The sequence below is a fragment of the Tachypleus tridentatus genome, chromosome 10, assembly GCF_004210375.1.
Source record: "Tachypleus tridentatus isolate NWPU-2018 chromosome 10, ASM421037v1, whole genome shotgun sequence".
Classification (NCBI taxonomy): domain Eukaryota; kingdom Metazoa; phylum Arthropoda; class Merostomata; order Xiphosura; family Limulidae; genus Tachypleus; species Tachypleus tridentatus.
Genome location: NC_134834.1, coordinates 120862613 through 120884530, shown reverse-complemented (window position 1 = coordinate 120884530; position 21918 = coordinate 120862613). Strand labels below are relative to the sequence as shown.

The 21918-nt window shown below is 31.4% G+C and overlaps 1 protein-coding gene across 1 annotated transcript in view; it reads right to left on the bottom strand.

Annotated features, from left to right (window-relative positions):
- Positions 1–21258, bottom strand: part of Trap1 (TNF receptor associated protein 1) — a 67392-nt gene extending 46134 nt beyond the window's left edge. The window contains exons 1-7 of the mRNA XM_076463337.1: positions 21101–21258; positions 17774–17905; positions 15700–15782; positions 11683–11832; positions 11113–11184; positions 4318–4484; positions 3580–3689 (exon numbers count right to left, since the gene is read on the bottom strand). Of these exons, the coding sequence (XP_076319452.1) occupies positions 3580–3689; positions 4318–4484; positions 11113–11184; positions 11683–11832; positions 15700–15782; positions 17774–17905; positions 21101–21218 (832 nt within the window). The 5' untranslated portion in view covers positions 21219–21258. The remainder of the gene's footprint in view (positions 1–3579; positions 3690–4317; positions 4485–11112; positions 11185–11682; positions 11833–15699; positions 15783–17773; positions 17906–21100) is intronic.
- Positions 21259–21918: the final 660 nt, after the last annotated feature.

The window sequence follows — 21918 nt, the reverse complement described above, 5'->3', positions numbered from 1 at the left end:
CTATCATTCTTGTGGTATTAACACTTCAGAAGATCACTGGTCACTATTCAGTTCATTTATTACTATCATTCTTGTGGTATTAACACTTCAGAAGATCACTGGTCACTATTCAGTTCATTTATTACTATCATTCTTGTGGTATTAACACTTCAGAAGATCACTGGTCACTATTCAGTTCATTTATTACTATCATTCTTGTGGTATTAACACTTCAGAAGATCACTGGTCACTATTCAGTTCATTTATTACTATCATTCTTGTGGTATTAACACTTCAGAAGATCACTGGTCACTATTCAGTTCATTTATTACTATCATTCTTGTGGTATTAACACTTCAGAAGATCACTGGTCACTATTCAGTTCATTTATTACTATCATTCTTGTGGTATTAACACTTCAGAAGATCACTGGTCACTATTCAGTTCATTTATTACTATCATTCTTGTGGTATTAACACTTCAGAAGATCACTGGTCACTATTCAGTTCATTTATTACTATCATTCTTGTGGTATTAACACTTCAGAAGATCACTGGTCACTATTCAGTTCATTTATTACTATCATTCTTGTGGTATTAACACTTCAGAAGATCACTGGTCACTATTCAGTTCATTTATTACTATCATTCTTGTGGTATTAACACTTCAGAAGATCACTGGTCACTATTCAGTTCATTTATTACTATCATTCTTGTGGTATTAACACTTCAGAAGATCACTGGTCACTATTCAGTCCATTTATTACTATCATTCTTGTGGTATTAACACTTCAGAAGATCACTGGTCACTATTCAGTTCATTTATTACTATCATTCTTGTGGTATTAACACTTCAGAAGATCACTGGTCACTATTCAGTTCATTTATTACTATCATTCTTGTGGTATTAACACTTCAGAAGATCACTGGTCACTATTCAGTTCATTTATTACTATCATTCTTGTGGTATTAACACTTCAGAAGAAGATTACTGGTCACTATTCAGTTCATTTATTACTATCATTCTTGTGGTATTAACACTTCAGAAGATCACTGGTCACTATTCAGTTCATTTATTACTATCATTCTTGTGGTATTAACACTTCAGAAGATCACTGGTCACTATTCAGTTCATTTATTACTATCATTCTTGTGGTATTAACACTTCAGAAGATCACTGGTCACTATTCAGTTCATTTATTACTATCATTCTTGTGGTATTAACACTTCAGAAGATCACTGGTCACTATTCAGTTCATTTATTACTATCATTCTTGTGGTATTAACACTTCAGAAGATCACTGGTCACTATTCAGTTCATTTATTACTATCATTCTTGTGGTATTAACACTTCAGAAGATCACTGGTCACTATTCAGTTCATTTATTACTATCATTCTTGTGGTATTAACACTTCAGAAGATCAGTGGTCACTATTCAGTTCATTTATTATTATCATTCTTGTGGTATTAACACTTCAGAAGATCACTGGTCACTATTCAGTTCATTTATTACTATCATTCTTGTGGTATTAACACTTCAGAAGATCACTGGTCACTATTCAGTTCATTTATTATTATCATTCTTGTGGTATTAACACTTCAGAAGATCACTGGTCACTATTCAGTTCATTTATTACTATCATTCTTGTGGTATTAACACTTCAGAAGATCACTGGTCACTATTCAGTCCATTTATTACTATCATTCTTGTGGTATTAACACTTCAGAAGATCACTGGTCACTATTCAGTTCATTTATTACTATCATTCTTGTGGTATTAACACTTCAGAAGATCACTGGTCACTATTCAGTCCATTTATTATTATCATTCTTGCAGTATTAACACTTCAGAAGATCAGTGGTCACTATTCAGTTCATTTATTACTGTCATTCTTGTGGTATTAACACTTCAGAAGATCACTGGTCACTATTCAGTCCATTTATTACTATCATTCTTGTGGTATTAACACTTCAGAAGATCACTGGTCACTATTCAGTCCATTTATTACTATCATTCTTGTGGTATTAACACTTCAGAAGATCACTGGTCACTATTCAGTTCATTTATTACTATCATTCTTGTGGTATTAACACTTCAGAAGATCACTGGTCACTATTCAGTTCATTTATTACTATCATTCTTGTGGTATTAACACTTCAGAAGATCACTGGTCACTATTCAGTTCATTTATTACTATCATTCTTGTGGTATTAACACTTCAGAAGATCACTGGTCACTATTCAGTTCATTTATTACTATCATTCTTGTGGTATTAACACTTCAGAAGATCACTGGTCACTATTCAGTTCATTTATTACTATCATTCTTGTGGTATTAACACTTCAGAAGATCACTGGTCACTATTCAGTTCATTTATTACTATCATTCTTGTGGTATTAACACTTCACAAGATCACTGGTCACTATTCAGTTCATTTATTACTATCATTCTTGTGGTATTAACACTTCAGAAGATCACTGGTCACTATTCAGTTCATTTATTACTATCATTCTTGTGGTATTAACACTTCAGAAGAAGATCACTGGTCACTATTCAGTTCATTTATTACTATCATTCTTGTGGTATTAACACTACAAGATCACTGGTCACTATTCAGTCCATTTATTACTGTCATTCTTGTGGTATTAACACTTCAGAAGATCACTGGTCACTATTCAGTCCATTTATTACTATCATTCTTGTGGTATTAACACTTTACAAGATCACTGGTCACTATTCAGTTCATTTATTACTATCATTCTTGTGGTATTAACACTTCAGAAGATCACTGGTCACTATTCAGTTCATTTATTACTATCATTCTTGTGGTATTAACACTTCAGAAGAAGATTACTGGTCACTATTCAGTTCATTTATTACTATCATTCTTGTGGTATTAACACTACAAGATCACTGGTCACTATTCAGTTCATTTATTACTATCATTCTTGTGGTATTAACACTTCAGAAGATCAGTGGTCACTATTCAGTTCATTTATTATTATCATTCTTGTGGTATTAACACTTCAGAAGATCACTGGTCACTATTCAGTTCATTTATTACTATCATTCTTGTGGTATTAACATTTCAGAAGATCACTGGTCACTATTCAGTTCATTTATTACTATCATTCTTGTGGTATTAACACTACAAGATCACTGGTCACTATTCAGTTCATTTATTACTATCATTCTTGTGGTATTAACACTACAAGATCACTGGTCACTATTCAGTCCATTTATTACTATCATTCTTGTGGTACTAACACTTCAGAAGAGGGTTGGTGGTCGTCGTTTTCTGATAGAGTCCAATACTGGTTAATTATTATGATTGTTCTCAAGATATTAAGAGTGGATTACGAATGCAGTTTTTAAATGAAACAATTTGATAAGTTACAAAAGAATATTTTGTATCATCACCTTTCTTACTTCCTGTCCATTAAATATAATAAATAATACACTAACTCTAAACATGTCTTGAAATTCCACATGAAACAGTTGCACTACATCAGTAATGTCTGTATTCATAAAACAATGTAGAGTTAACAATGTTCATACGTTACAGTGAACCTAAGGATATAAGTTACGTAAAAACCAACCTTTAATCACATCTTCATTAGCAAACTCTGCACAATCTGGTTTCAAATGCAGGACTATCTTTGTTCCTTGTTGGACGTCTTTTGCTTCACTGATTTCATAAGTTCCAGTCCTAGTATGAAAAACAACTTTATATTTTAACTCTGAGTGTTAAGTACTAGCAGCTGATAGGTACAAGCACAAGAAAACTCACTTTGAACAGTACTGTCTTACCATTTGTTTCAACAATATTTTAGTAGTTCCAAGTACACAATGGTAATCATGAAAATACAACAATCAAGAAATGTGTGAACAACTTTAATGTGCTTTAAAAAAAATGAAAATGTATTAGGTGATGAGCTATGATTAAAAGAAGTAATATTTAAAATAATAAATGAATAAAAGTGATAATAAATAACCACAAAACTTAGGTGTCATAAAAAAAACATTTATAAAACACATGTATTTAGAAATTAAGATACATCACAATAAATTGTGAGTGTATTTTATAAATAAAACTATTGTATTAAAATATTTATTGTAAATAACTAAGTAAAAACATTTGTCCACTTTTTTACAGACAAGGTCATAGCTTTAAGCAACTAGTATGAAATAAGACATTTATAATTATTTCTGTAAATAAATGTATCATAAACACTGAAGTAAACAAAACTAAAATGTATTTAAACAGTTTCTAAAACTCAAATTTACACAATTCCAAGAACTTGTAAGTATTTCAACAGCATTCACTGAGCATTTACCCATCAGAAGTCCACTTAAAGGGACGTGCATCAGGCTTGTATGACTGTGAGTACACGTCCACTCTTTCTGCAACCATGAATGTAGAATAAAATCCAACACCAAACTGACCAATAATATTTCCCATTGCACTTGCAGAATCAGATTTCTGTAACTGTTCTAGGAAGGCCTAACAAGAGAAAAAATACTTGAGAACTTCATGTCCAAACAGACAGACATAAAATAAATAAAACCTTTAAACTGAATTCACTGTTTATTTATACAAAGATTATGAAATGAAAATTTCAAGACAAAAGAGAGTAGGTAAATAACATTTTCTGGTTCCAATGCCATGATATACAATACTAAATGTCTGGAAAAAATTGCAAATTTAAGACTGCCAAGTAACAGAGCAAAGAAACAAATGTAACTTTTTCACTCAAAGTTCCACGGTGTAACAAATAATTAACAAGTGTAGCATACTCTGAAAAGATGAAGTGTTGTCCACCTTGTATATGGCTACATGGCATGAAAAAGAATTAACTCTCTCACCACAGGCATCCTTTACTGCGAAACTCCGAATGTTTTTATTAAGTTACAATCAATATTTTATTAAATACGTTTTTGTTTATATTATACCAATTATTATAGCATAACATTGTAACTAATAATCCATATTTCAATGGTATACAAGTTTTAAGTTCTTAATTCTATAAGAACATTAAAAAGATCCTTAACTTCCCCTAACATGAGAAATGTCACTTTTTTCTCTCTAGGCATTCCCTCTTCTTTAATTTATACACCACCCCACCAATAACCATGACATTTAACACAAATTATTTACCATGATATCTTCATTTCTCAGTCAAACCATAATTTTTGTTTGGCTACATAACTATCAATAGAAAATCAGACCCTTATTTCCATACCCAACTGTCACATCATTACTTTCAGGATGTGTTAGTGGTTCTCTCTTACCTTTAATACTATATTATTTATAACTAATATAAAGTCAAGATTTTCATCTATCAAATGATGCATTATATTACATTGTTTTTAGTATAGAGAACTGTCAATTTCTTTTTTATTGCAAGTCATTCCCACAGGAAACATATTTACTAATTTAGATGAATTTATTATGTCTATTGGTGCATAGTTAGAAAGCTAGAAGAACTGGAATGGTTAAGGAACATTGTATGCTTTTTGCATGTTATTATTTTATATTTCTTGGTGCACTATTTAATCAAACAGAAATTATTTAGTGTGTTACAACCATTAGTATACAAAAGGTGGGATTAAGTGTCATTGACAGTGATTTGGAAATAAAACACAAGTTCAGGTAAGTACTTTATTTCATGTTATTATAAAAGCAACTAAAACATAGAAAAAGTGAATCCTTTAAGTTCATTAATGTTATATTATGTAAAACAAATAATAAAAAATGTTTACAAGGTAAGAGTAGGTCATGGGTAATGTAAGTGGATAGCATAAGGTGAGCCACAAGTACTTTCAATTTATAATGATGTGAACAGTAAGTTAGACAAGGTTCATAGGATAACAAAGCAAACTTTGTCCTTGTTTGTTTTTTTAAAGAGACTGGTTTTAGTTAGGGTTATTTACTGTTTCAACACTGTATAATAACAAAAAGTGGTAATGTAGTTGCCAAAAGATGAATCAGTGAACAAACAAAAGTTTATGTATATATAAGCACACACACATATATATGTGCATGTTTAACTGAAGGACTCTGGTGAGTAGGGTGAAAAGCTTAAAATGATTGTCTTAATATTTCCAAGTTATTTAGTTTGATAGTAAATATGTAAATTTTGCTTTTCATTCCTCAAACAAAATTGTTTGTTTCTACCTGATGTAATCAAACTTTGAACATCCTGTCCAAGGTATATACACACTACTACAGTCTGGACATGATTAACACTGATGTGAGTATATTTGTTTGTTTCTACCTGATGTAATCAAACTTTGAACATCCTGTCCAAGGTATATACACACTACTACAGTCTGGACATGATTAACACTGATGTGAGTATATTTGTCAATTTTGTCAAAATTTAGCAGAGATTATTTGTACAATAGAAGGTATATATCTTTGTTTAGTGTATTTTATAAATGTTTCACAAGTAGCTATTATTACACCATATCTTTCGGTTTTTGTATACAAGTATAGTAATTCTCTGTTAATGGTCTTCAAGTTTTATAAACAATGTGTTCATTAACTTTGTTGTATGACCACTAGGAAAGCAGAGTGTTTCACTAATTCAGTTTCATAATCTTCAGACAAGAAATAAGTCTGTACAACAAACTGTGAAATATGACAAATCTGTAAGAGATTGGCTGTCTTGAAGAAATACGTTTGATTATGTCACTATAAGCCAGTTTTCTGAATATTTAGAACTGTATGCTGTTACTGACGTCTAAATATTTCTGTTTTCATATTTGCTATATTCATTAATAGATTTAATAATTTTTTATGAATTTAGAAAATTACAATTTTGTCAAGTTCACATTTGAAGCCTGACCAAACCCTACATTCATCACATCTGTGCCAACAATCGACAAGCTGTGTACTGTTTTCATTACTGTCAACAGTTTCTCTAAATCATTCATGAAACTTCTGCTAACCCATCATTCAGATTACATATCTGGTCGTTAAATCTGGTGAAGTTCTGACCTATGCAATTGGTTATTATTATTATTATTTGTATATACTGGACTATTAAACAGTTTCCCTTTTGTTTATCCAATTAATAATTAACAATTTGTGTACACTTTTAACAGGTGAAAATATTATAAACATCAAATTAAACTATTCTGATATTATGTGGTACCTATTACACTTCTTATTTCTTCTAGAACCTATAGAATGTTTTTTATAAATATATATATTTTGTACTTATGTTTGAAATTAGTTAATTTTTTAAACAGATATTGTGTGCTTCCTGCCAATCTGTAAACAACAGGGACACTTAAGAGCTTTTTACAGACATGGCTGTTGATTTAACCAGATATTCTTGTTAAGAGCTTTTTACAGACACGGCTGTTGATTTAACCAGATATTCTTGTTAAGAGCTTTTTACAGACACGGCTGTTGATTTAACCCATATATTCTTGTTAAGAGCTTTTTACAGACACGGCTGTTGATTTAACCCCAATATTCTTGTTAAGAGCTTTTTACAGACACGGCTGTTGATTTAACCCCGATATTCTTGTTAAGAGCTTTTTACAGACACGGCTGTTGATTTAACCCCGATATTCTTGTTAAAGCTTTTTTACAGACACGGCTGTTGAGTTAACCCGATATTCTTGTTAAGAGCTTTTTTACAGACATGCTGTTGATTTAACCCCGATATTCTTGTTAAGAGCTTTTACAGACACGGCTGTTGATTTAACCCGATATTCTTGTTAAGAGCTTTTACAGACACGGCTGTTGATTTAACCCGATATTCTTGTTAAGAGCTTTTACAGACACGGCTGTTGATTTAACCCCGATATTCTTGTTAAGAGCTTTTTACAGACACGGCTGTTGATTTAACCCCGATATTTTTGTTAAGAGCTTTTTACAGACACGGCTGTTGATTTAACCAAATATTCTTGTTAAGAGCTTTTTACAGACATGGCTGTTGATTTAACCAAATATTCTTGTTAAGAGCTTTTACAGACATGGCTGTTGATTTAACCCGATATTCTTGTTAAGAGCTTTTACAGACATGGCTGTTGATTTAACCCGATATTCTTGTTGAGAGCTTTTACAGACATGGCTGTTGATTTAACCCGATATTCTTGTTAAGAGCTTTTTACAGACATGGCTGTTGATTTAACCCCGATATTCTTGTTAAGAGCTTTTTACAGACATGGCTGTTGATTTAACCCCGATATTCTTGTTAAGAGCTTTTTACAGACATGGCTGTTGATTTAACCACGATATTCTTGTTAAGAGCTTTTTACAGACACTGCTGTTGATTTAACCCCGATATTCTTGTTAAGAGCTTTTTACAGACATGGCTGTTGATTTAACCAGATATTCTTGTTAAGAGCTTTTTACAGACATGGCTGTTGATTTAACCAGATATTCTTGTTAAGAGCTTTTTACAGACACGGCTGTTGATTTAACCAGATATTCTTGTTAAGAGCTTTTTACAGATACGGCTGTTGATTTAACCCCAATATTCTTGTTAAGAGCTTTTTACAGACACGGCTGTTGATTTAACCCCGATATTCTTGTTAAGAGCTTTTTACAGACACGGCTGTTGATTTAACCCCGATATTCTTGTTAAGAGCTTTTTACAGACATGGCTGTTGATTTAACCCGATGTTCTTGTTAAGAGCTTTTACAGACACTGCTGTTGATTTAACCCGATATTCTTGTTAAGAGCTTTTACAGACACGGCTGTTGATTTAACCCCGATATTCTTGTTAAGAGCTTTTTACAGACACAGCTGTTGATTTAACCCCGATATTCTTGTTAAGAGCTTTTTACAGACACGGCTGTTGATTTAACCCCGATATTCTTGTTAAGAGCTTTTTACAGACACTGCTGTTGATTTAACCCCGATATTCTTGTTAAGAGCTTTTTACAGACACTGCTGTTGATTTAACCCCGATATTTTTGTTAAGAGCTTTTACAGACATGGCTGTTGATTTAACCCGATATTCTTGTTAAGAGCTTTTACAGACACTGCTGTTGATTTAACCCGATATTCTTGTTAAGAGCTTTTACAGACACTGCTGTTGATTTAACCCGATATTTTTGTTAAGAGCTTTTACAGACATGGCTGTTGATTTAACCCGATATTTTTGTTAAGAGCTTTTACAGACATGGCTGTTGATTTAACCACGATATTCTTGTTAAGAGCTTTTACAGACATGGCTGTTGATTTAACCCCGATATTCTTGTTAAGAGCTTTTACAGACATGGCTGTTGATTTAACCCGATATTCTTGTTAAGAGCTTTTTACAGACACGGCTGTTGATTTAACCCGATATTCTTGTTAAGAGCTTTTACAGACACGGCTGTTGATTTAACCCGATATTCTTGTTAAGAGCTTTTACAGACACGGCTGTTGATTTAACCCGATATTCTTGTTAAGAGCTTTTACAGACACGGCTGTTGATTTAACCCGATATTCTTGTTAAGAGCTTTTACAGACACGGCTGTTGATTTAACCCCGATATTCTTGTTAAGAGCTTTTTACAGACACTGCTGTTGATTTAACCCCGATATTCTTGTTAAGAGCTTTTTACAGACACGGCTGTTGATTTAACCCCGATATTTTTGTTAAGAGCTTTTTACAGACACGCTGTTGATTTAACCAGATATTCTTGTTAAGAGCTTTTACAGACATAACTGTTGATTTAACCAGATATTCTTGTTAAGAGCTTTTACAGACACGGCTGTTGATTTAACCAGATATTCTTGTTAAGAGCTTTTTACAGACATGGCTGTTGATTTAACCACGATATTCTTGTTAAGAGCTTTTTACAGACATAACTGTTGATTTAACCAGATATTCTTGTTAAGAGCTTTTTACAGACATGGCTGTTGATTTAACCCGATATTCTTGTTAAGAGCTTTTACAGACACTGCTGTTGATTTAACCCGATATTCTTGTTAAGAGCTTTTACAGACACGGCTGTTGATTTAACCCGATATTTTTGTTAAGAGCTTTTTACAGACACGGCTGTTGATTTAACCAGATATTCTTGTTAAGAGCTTTTTACAGACATGGCTGTTGATTTAACCACGATATTCTTGTTAAGAGCTTTTTACAGACATAACTGTTGATTTAACCAGATATTCTTGTTAAGAGCTTTTTACAGACATGGCTGTTGATTTAAACCAGATATTCTTGTTAAGAGCTTTTTACAGACATGGCTGTTGATTTAACCAGATATTCTTGTTAAGAGCTTTTACAGACATGGATGTTGATTTAACCCGATATTCTTGTTGAGAGCTTTTTACAGACATGGCTGTTGATTTAACCCCGATATTCTTGTTAAGAGCTTTTTACAGACATGGCTGTTGATTTAACCCCAATATTCTTGTTAAGAGCTTTTTACAGACATGGCTGTTGATTTAACCCGATATTCTGGTTAAGAGCTTTTACAGACATGGCTGTTGATTTAACCACGATATTCTTGTTAAGAGCTTTTTACAGACACTGCTGTTGATTTAACCCCGATATTCTTGTTAAGAGCTTTTTACAGACATGGCTGTTGATTTAACCAGATATTCTTGTTAAGAGCTTTTTACAGACACGGCTGTTGATTTAACCAGATATTCTTGTTAAGAGCTTTTTACAGACATGGCTGTTGATTTAACCAGATATTCTTGTTAAGAGCTTTTTACAGACACGGCTGTTGATTTAACCAGATATTCTTGTTAAGAGCTTTTTACAGACATGGCTGTTGATTTAACCCCAATATTCTTGTTAAGAGCTTTTTACAGACACGGCTGTTGATTTAACCCCAATATTCTTGTTAAGAGCTTTTTACAGACACGGCTGTTGATTTAACCCCGATATTCTTGTTAAGAGCTTTTTACAGACATGGCTGTAGATTTAACCACAATTATCTTGTTTTTATAATCCTGTAATTAACTTGAATCTGTAATGAACTCTAATATTCAAAAGACATTTTACAAGAACTACACTACAAAAATATTCCAGTCCAATGCAATCAATAATATTTAAACTTAAGTTGAAGAAACACTAAAGTGAAAAAGTTAATATGACTGTTGTACTTGATATGAAGTTGAGTAATGTTGTATTTCAATGAACAAAATCATATTAATAAGTTCTTACTTTAGAGCCTGATCGAGCTATTACTCCTAGACTATCAATCATTTCTTCCCTTGTCATTCCAACTCCTGTGTCCTGTGTAGATACAATATATACACATATATAACACTATCCTGTGTCCTGTGTAGATACAATATATACACATATATAACACTATCCTGTGTCCTGTGTAGATACAATATATACACATATATAACACTATCCTGTGTCCTGTGTAGATACAATATATACACATATATAACAGTAAATATTTTAAAACTTTTTACCATATCTACAATATGTATTTTTAAAAGAGAAAGAAAAGGTAAAGAGACAACGTACATGAAGAAAAATAACTGTAATGTGATTTTATTTTTGTGTTTAATGCAATGTTAAACTTACCATTAATAAAATTCAGAGAAGTGAAAAAAAAATGAAGAAATATTTAAATGAATCATATACACTTCTAACCAGTTTAATAAAAATATACCTTGTATGAACATCCTTTAAAGTAAACCATGCAGTTAAACAATAACAATTATTTGTAAGACAAATGCAATGAACTCAATCTTTTAATTTTAACTAAAAACAAACCTGTATAGTGAAAGTGCGAGTTAACTTATCAGTTCCAATGTGCATTTCCAGAGGAGAATCTTTTGAAGTTATATTATCCGCAGTAAGCTGCAGATATCTCAACTTCTCTAGAGCGTCACTTGCATTGGATATCAGTTCACGAATAAAAACCTATGGGAAAAAATACTACATTTAAACTGTTATATTTACTTTAGATTTCTTACAGCAAACAATACCTCTGGAAACAAGACAGATACAGTGGTTTCATGGGGTCTTTCTGTAGCCATTATAAAGCTTCTTCACATACAGATAGTCAGAAAGTAACTCTGAGAACAGAATATAAACATGTTATAATAAAATATGTATATTCCATTAAAATAAGCTAATTTATAATTTACTGTATTTTCCAGTGTATAAGATAATACTCTTTGAAACAATGCCCAACTTTACCTCTTGTCTGACACACAGGTTTAGAGATAAGTTCCAATAAAAATTCTCTGGTTAAGAGCACATTCAACCAAAACCACATTGTTGAATTTTATTTCTACTTTCCTTTAGAGTAAGTGTTTTCACCTTGTGCCACCTACTATGTTACTATAATGTCTTTGTAATCATATACTTTGTGTCAATTCTTCATAACTATAAATTATTCATCAAGCATGTTCGTTACAATTAACCAGGACATTTCTTATTTCAAATGTACTGATCTCATCTGTTACATTAAACTATTGTATCAAAATAAGTTAGTTTCTGTAATGTACACTTGTTTTATAAACATATTTTTATAGTAGATCATTATACCTTAAGGTTTTGTTGTTTTTTTGTAATAGAAAAGAGCTCAACTGTGATGAAAACTTTGTAAAGTTGTTTATTACATGTTTGTGACTTACGTTATGCCCCACTGAGTTGTCTGTAGCATTTGAAGAGCATAAAAAAAACATACTTGTGAATGTATCAATTACTCCAGAATGCAGGTTACCACAGTTCAGGTTTTGAACCAAAACAATCACAGTTCTGAATCACCGTTCTCTTTGCTTAGCATAACATTCAAATAATTCCTTTCTGTTGTATGTTGTGTTTGAGACCTCCAACAATACAGTCAAAGTGACAAAACATTTCAGTTTCATATACTAAAGTCAAGGCTGATGTTCATTTCTTGGAAGTTCCTGTCAAATGGCACACATGGTTTTTCACACTTTGTCATGCACATATCACACAAAAATTATAGTAGGCTGTTCACAACACTTGGAGTGTGTCCAGTCGTTGCTGCAACCTAGCTACAATACGTACACTATACAATTCGCACTGAATCAGGTTACAAACTCTCTGAGCACAGTCTTGATCCCATGAACAACTACCTAAACATTTTTACTTGTATATAGTTTTAGTACTGTAACTTTAATATGGCAGGTGCACCTTCACAAAATTTGGTAGGCTATTAATAAACATTACAAATCATTTGTATACAAAAATAATTTTTTTCTAATGACGTATTTTTAATGAAGATTTGTCCATGAATATATTGAGTCTTTTTTTGACCAGTCTGAACATAAAGTGACTTTTACATTAAAATTAAAAATACTTTTCTTATTTCAAACTCTCAAATTTCATTTATGTAATCTCTGAAACATCATAAGTACATTTGAAATGTTTGATTTCAGTAAAACTTTAAATTTTATCTGTTATTTTCTCGAATATAACTCTATTAGGTTGGTCGATTTGACTGACTTTGTAACCACAAAAAATAAATATAAATTAGCCTTTTTTTCCCTAGAATGACTTAAAATTGTAACTTCAAACTACATTCATTCATCCTAAGTAACTTTAAACTTGTAACAGTGTACATCTAATTATAATTACATTTTATTACCCTCTGAACTGTGTCTAACTACTATTCACACTGTTATGAGTTGTAAATCAGTTAGGGAATGTGAAGCTCTTGTAAGGTATCAAAACACATAAACTACACTGACCTGCCAGCCTGCATACTAAACTACACTGACCTGCCAGCCTGCATACTAAACTACACTGACCTGCCAACCTGTATACTAAACTACACTGACTTGTTAGCCTGTATAGCTGTGAAACATTTATATTGTTATTATTATTTATTTTACCTAATCTAATTTTCACTAACCTAAAACGATTCCTATTGTTACATTTTTGTTACTTTTGTAGTAATAAATAAATAATACATATGAAAAACAAGAAATAAAGTACTTACTTTTTGTTGTCAATAGGACACTTAGCCCTATTTGTTTTATAGGGCTAATAAAATGACCACATATTTTTTTGGCTTTGTAACTATGTGACAAGAGCCATTACAAATTCATTAAAGCTAGTCATCATGTTTCCTGTATGAATAAAGCTTATACTACAAGACAAAATGACAATTTATTGTTCATAAAACAATGTAATATAATACATCATTTGATAGATGAAAACCTTGGCTTTCTAAAAATAAGAGAGAACTATTGACAAATTCTTAAAGAGAAGATGTGACAGGTAAGTATGGCAAGAAAGAGTCGGATTTTCAATTTGATGGCTCTATAACCAAACATAACTGAAAGCTATACAAGTTATGCTTTGTCTGAGCAATGAAAACATCATAGTATGTAATTTATGTTAAATTTCATACTTCTTGGAGGGGTAATAAATAAATTGTAAAAGAGGCGCTTAGAGAAAAAAATGTCGTTTCTCAAACTAGGATAAATTCAGGTTTTTGTTAACACTGCCTTAAGAAATTAAAAACCTAAAACTTATATACTATTCAAATATGGATTATTAACTAGAATTTTATGCTGCAATAATTGATGTAACATGAACAAAAAGTAGTCTAGTCAATGTTTGAATGTAACTCACTGAAAACCTCATGATGTATACAGTAAAGGATGCCTGAGGTGAGATGGGGTAATTACTGCTCTCTCTATGATGTATACAGTAAAGGATGCCTGAGGTGAGATGGGGTAATTACTGCTCTTTCTATGATGTATACAGTAAAGGATGCCTGAGGTGAGATGGGGTAATTACTGCTGAAAGGTCTCTACACATTTGCTTCTTCAAAACCCCAAGTTGACTAAGTTGTGAAGAGACTGATGAAGTCTCTCAAAAAAAAAGAAAAGGAACTAGATTAATCTGAAATGTGATTTGTGGCAGTCTTGTTCAGTCACAATATCTTCAGTCACTTCTTTCATTAGGCAATCAAATGGTGCATTATTTTGTGACAGATGGTATTACTTACAGTTTTAATTTATATACCAAGAACTATTTTGTTCATGAAATAGCATGTGTGGTACAATTACACATTAGGGTTTGAGGCTCAATAAAAGTGTTATTAGAATAAAAAAATCACACTTACTTCTTTTTTCATCAGTGGACATCTTTACAAAGAGTTATTACTTTTTGTGCTGGATTTAGTTACCATGCTAAGCAGTATTAATTAATTGTTAATTACATTCACTGTTATGATCCCCAGTTCAGAGATAACTTCTAAATTTCTTTCAAAAAGTAACATTTTAGACTTAGTTGACAACAGAGATTCTTCTGTACACTGAACCTCAAAGAAATGCACTTAATTTGTTCAAAACAAATTGATGGTCATCTTTCACACTACCAAGTATAATATTCCATAATACAATTTTCTTACCTGCACATGAAAAAAAAAAAAAAATCAATAGTACTGGAAAACCAAAATAGGAAACATTAAACATACTATAGTTTAATGTACAATTACTAACATATACATCAAAACCAATACACTAAAAAACAGAGGGAAATACATAAAATCAATCAAATAAATTATATGCTATTCTTAATTTTGATGGAACTACACCTGATGGCTAACAATTTAGAAATGTCAAGTTACCAAAGTCAATAGACTTCAAGATAGTAAGCTCTCTCTCAAGGAGTCATCATGAGATGAACTAAAGGTTCATTACTTCTTATCCCAGGTAGATTAATCAAGTAGTAGACACATAATGAAGGTTTCCATAACATAGCCATTATGCTTATAAATATTATAATAATAATAATACTTGCTTCTTTCTCAGAGTAGAGAGACTTGGCAACAATATCTAGCAACATTCTTGTTTCAGCTTGAAACTCTAATTTCTCAGTGGGTCCTATTAAAAACAAAATAACATCCAATTAAAAATTGTAGCTTTTAAATACAAGGTAATAACATTTCAGAAATAACCTGTTTTACATCATAAACAGTTTTTTTTAAAAACATCAAAGTTCAAAGTTCAGCCAATAATTTTGGTTAAAATACAACATCAGTATACAGAAACCTAAATTTAATTTAAATACACAATTCCTCTCAAGCATCACATACAGTAGAATTTGTTACCCTACTTGAAGACAAAATAGTAAGTTTGAGTTTCTAACTTGTCATGAGAATGCAGTTTCACTAATTACTGATAACGAAACATAAATAAGTGTGATAGTATCCTGATCTGAAAGAAATGTATGATATAGTAAATTATAATCCTAGTTGAATCAGCTTCAAGCATTGTTCTTGCAACCACATGATAACGGCATACTTAACTAAGCAATTATTAAACCATGGACTAATTAGTATAACAATACAATAATATATTGTTGGATTGAAATGTTAATTCACTGATTAAGTAATAGTTAGTGTAACTATTCAGTCCTTAACTAAAAGAGATCTTGTAGACGAACATCCAGAACTGTAGAATTCATATCATAAACAGTAACATCTAAAATTCATATCATAAACAGTATTTTGTTAAATATTATTAGTAACTAGTGTTTGGTATGTAACTTCAGACTTCTAGTAACTAGTATTTGGTACGTACCTTTATACTTCTAGTAACTAATGTTTGGTACGTACCTTTAGACTTCTAGTAACTAATGTTTGGTACGTACCTTCAGACTTCTAGTAACTAATGTTTGCAATGCACCTTCAGACTTCTAGTAACTAATGTTTGATGCGTGCCTTCAGACTCTAGTAACTAATGTTTGGTACGTGCCTTCAGACTTCTAGTAACTAATGTTTGGTGCATTGCCTTCAGACTTCTAGTAACTAATGTTTGACGCACCTTCAGACTTCTAGTAACTAATGTTTGGTGCGCACCTTCAGACTTCTAGTAACTAATGTTTGGTGCGCACCTTCAGACTTCTAGTAACTAATGTTTGGATGCGCACCTTCAGACTCTAGTAACTAATGTTTGGTACGCACCTTCAGACTTCTAGTAACTAATGTTTTGTGCGTGCCTTCAGACTTCTAGTAACTAATGTTTGTGCGTGCCTTCAGACTTCTAGTAACTAATGTTTGGTACGTACCTTCAGACTTCTAGTAACTAATGTTTGGTACGTACCTTCAGACTTCTAGTAACTAATGTTTGGTACGTACCTTCAGACTTCTAGTAACTAATGTTTGGTATGTACCTTCAGACTTCTAGTAACTAATGTTTGGTAAGTACCTTCAGACTTCTAGTAACTAATGTTTGGTAAGTACCTTCAGACTTCTAGTAACTAATGTTTGGTACGTACCTTCAGACTTCTAGTAACTAATGTTTGGTACGTACCTTCAGACTTCTAGTAACTAATGTTTGAGTACGTGCCTTCAGACTTCTAGTAACTAATGTTTGGTACGTACCTTCAGACTTCTAGTAACTAATGTTTGGTACGTACCCTCAGACTTCTAGTAACTAGTATTTATTACTTACCTTCAGACTTCTAGTAACTAGTGTTTGGTACGTACCTTCAGACTTCTAGTAACTAGTGTTTGGTACGTACCTTCAGACTTCTAGTAACTAATGTTTGGTACGTACCCTCAGACTTCTAGTAACTAGTATTTATTACTTACCTTTATACTTCTAGTTACTAGTATTTGGTACGTACCTTCAGACTTCTAGTAACTAGTGTTTGGTACATACCTTCAGACTTCTAGTAACTAGTGTTTGGTACGTACCTTCAGACTTCTCGTAACTACTATTTAGTACGTATCTTCAGACTTCTCGTAACTACTATTTGGTACTACCTTCAGACTTCTAGTAACTAATGATTGGTACATACCTTCAGACTTCTAGTAACTAGTATTTGGTACGTACCTTCAGACTTCTAGTAACTAGTATTTGGTACGTACCTTCAGACTTCTCTGTATCTTTTATGATTGTATGATAATCTGTTTCTTTAGCTGCTTCTTGTGATGAAAGGTTGAATGAACTCGTCACTATATATCTTGACCAACTTGACAATGATGGAAAGTTGATATGGCCTTAAGAAGAGAAGTAGCTAGTGTTAGACAAGTGTTACTGTAACCACTGAAACTAAACAAAAATATTTAATTATATGTTTAGTCACGAACTGAATGTTACATCGTTGGACAGATACATCTTAGTTAAACTTCATCAGCTGAATTTCTTTTTCTATCATCTATTAGATCATAAGTTATACAAGTCTTTACCTTTTTCTATCATCTATTAGTTCGTGAGTTATACAAGTCATTAACTTTTTCTGTCACACATTAGTTCGTGAGTTATACAAGTCATTAACTTTTTCTATCATCTATTTGCTTGTGAGTTATACAAGTCATTAACTTCTTCTAATATCTATTAGTTCATGAGTTATACTGGCCATTATCTATTTCCTAGTAGTGTTTTTTTAATTAATTTAGTTTTTCAACTCCAAGAAATAACGTCTATACTTGAAGCAGTCCAATTCAGAACATTTATGTGATACATAATTAGACACCACTTGTTTTAATATTTTGTTGCTACCAGAACAATTCTGAGAATGGAAGGGTTGCAAGAGGGCTACTAAAATGGTTTTAGGAAAGGAAGGGTCAGAAGAGAGCTACTACAATAGTTCTTGGAATGCAATGGTCAGAGGAGGGCTATGACAATGGTTCTGGAGGTAGAATGGTTAGAGGAGGGCTACTAGGATGGTTCTGGGAATGGAGTACTTATATGAGGGCTATTAGGATGGTTCTGAGGATGGGATGATTGGAGGAAGGTTACAAAGATGGATCTGGGGATGGAGTAGTTAGACAAGGACTACTGGGGTGGTTCTGAAGATGGAATGGTCAGAGAAGGGCTACTAGGATGGTTCTGGGAATGGAGTGGTTATATGAGGGCTACTAGGATGGTTCTGAGGATGGGATGATTGGAGGAAGGTTACAAAAATGGTTCTGGGGATGGAGTGGTTATACAAAGGCTACTGGGGTGGTTCTGAAGATCAAATAGTCAGAGGAGGGCTATTAGAATGGTTCTGAGGATGGAGTGGTTATATGAGAGCTACTAGAATGGTTCTGGGGATGGAGTGGTCAGAGAAGAGCTACCATGATGACTTGTGCATAAGAGGGTTATATTGATGATAGTTAAGATACTTAGTATTTCAAATTGTTATATTGATGATAGTTAAGATACTTAGTATTACAAATTGTTATATTGATGATAGTTAAGATACTTAGTATTTCAAATTGTTATATTGATGATAGTTAAGATACTTAGTATTTCAAATTGTTATATTGATGACAGTTAAGATACTTACTATTTTAAATTGTTATATTGATGATAGTTAAGATACTTAGTATTTCAAATTGTTATATTGATGATAGTTAAGATACTTAGTATTTCAAATTGTTATATTGATGATAGTTAAGATACTTAGTATTTCAAATTGTTATATTGATGATAGTTAAGATACTTAGTATTTCAAATTGTTATATTGATGATAGTTAAGATACTAGGTATTTCAAATTGTTATATATTGATGATAGTTAAGATACTTAGTATTTCAAATTGTTATATTGATGATAGTTAAGATACTTAGTATTTCAAATTGTTATATTGATGATGGTTAAGATACTTAGTATTTCAAATTGTTATATTGATGATAGTTAAGATACTTAGTATTTCAAATTGTTATATTGATGACAGTTAAGATACTTAGTATTTCAAATTGTTATATTGATGATAGTTAAGATACTTAGTATTTCAAATTGTTATATTGATGACAGTTAAGATACTTAGTATTTCAAATTGTTATATTGATGATAGTTAAGATATTTAGTATTTCAAATTGTTATATTGATGATAGTTAAGATACTTAGTATTTCAAATTGTTATACTGATGATAGTTAAGATACTTAGTATTTCAAATTGTTATATTGATGATAGTTAAGATACTTAGTATTTCAAATTGTTGTATTGATGATGGTTAAGATACTTAGTATTTCAAATTGTTGTATTGATGATAGTTAAGATACTTAGTATTTCAAATTGTTATATTGATGATAGTTAAGATACTTAGTATTTCAAATTGTTATATTGATGACAGTTAAGATACTTAGTATTTCAAATTGTTATATTGATGATAGTTAAGATACTTAGTATTTCAAATTGTTATATTGATGATAGTTAAGATACTTAGTATTTCAAATTGTTATATTGATGATAGTTAAGATACTTAGTATTTCAAATTGTTATATTGATGATAGTTAAGATACTTAGTATTTCAAATTGTTATATTGATGACAGTTAAGATACTTAGTATTTCAAATTGTTATATTGATGACAGTTAAGATACTTAGTATTTCAAATTGTTATATTGATGATAGTTAAGATACTTAGTATTTCAAATTGTTATATTGATGATAGTTAAGATACTTAGTATTTCAAATTGTTATATTGATGATAGTTAAGATACTTAGTATTTCAAATTGTTATATTGATGATAGTTAAGATACTTAGTATTTCAAATTGTTATATTGATGATAGTTAAGATACTTAGTATTTCAAATTCTATTTTGGTAAAAAATTAACATAACAAATGAAATAAAAAGTTATTTCGTACAATGGAGAATTAATTAATTAATTAACTCAAAAACGCTTATGTTATAAAAATGTAAATTTCATATTCTATGAAACTTTAAACAGAAAAAATAATTATGGGTTTTCTTTCTCTGCAAACATAACTTATAACACTGATTTCTTACCTAAACCTCTAATTATCATACTTATCAAATCAGTAAATAAAGGTATCTCAGAACGGCTGGTATGAGTATTAATTAACACTTTTACTGATAAGGAGAAAAGAACGTTTCAACCTTCCAAGGTCATCTTCAGGTTAACCTGAAACGTTGTTCTCTCCTTAACAGTAAAAGTGTTAATATCCATACCAGCCATTCTGAGATATATTTTTATTTCAAGTGGGTTTCTCGTCATCAAGAATCTGTGTATAATTTTGGAAAACTAATATAAAATACAGTCTCTCCTAGTAAGCCAGTGAATGGCTGTACTTTATTCTAGTTCACTGGATTTGTTAACTGTTCTTGTAGCACTACAGACTACAGCAATTAGTATAATTATTTTCACTACTTACCGGTAGTAGTAAAAAGTACCTAATAGTATTTATTATGTCTTCACGACTAACTTCATTTTTTAAAATTTTATATCAAAATTAAACCTACCAAATTGTATCTTACGTCCTCCTTTTCTGAGAATTGATGTTATAATTGATCTCGACGTCGAATGTTGAATTAAACATTTTGTAGCGCGAATCACACCAACCTTCATGAAGGCAGCCATTTTCCTAGTTATCCAAACATACGCTAGAGGAAATATCAAATGGCTCATAAGATATGACAAATTTCACAAGAATAGACGTTCCAAACTATAATATGAAACCTGTATTAGGCTCATGGTTAAAACATTTCAAATTCTGTTGTACAATCTGAACACAGATATTATATTCTGAGGCATTTTTATTTCGCCAGTTTAGATTGTACAATTTAAATATAGAAATAGATCTGGTAGTAAGTCTAATAACAAGATGATTCAGCTGAGAAAATAATTTAAAAAAAGGTTTTACTAGCGAAAATAAAAAATGATTTATTTTTTACTTATATAAATGTATTTACATTAATTATAAAAGAAAATATTTTTTCAGTAAATAATATCACAGTTAGTATGCACACAGAGCCGTAAAAAGACTAATTATAATTAGGCAATGGCCCAACTACGTTTCCATGGCATGTATAACTACAACTTAAGTATTAATATTTTTAATTTAATACATTACACTGTGTGTATGCAGTATTTGTAGCTAATCTGATTCAAGGTTTGATATCATAGCATTAAACTTTCGAAGTTTTCCCGGGGGAACAATCCCAGACCCACTAGAAATCGCAATGTGGCAAAAACTGCTTCTCACGACAATGGCACATGAATAGCTAATATTATTTTAGGATTAATGGACATCAGTTATTGTATCTGCTTTTCGTTTTTT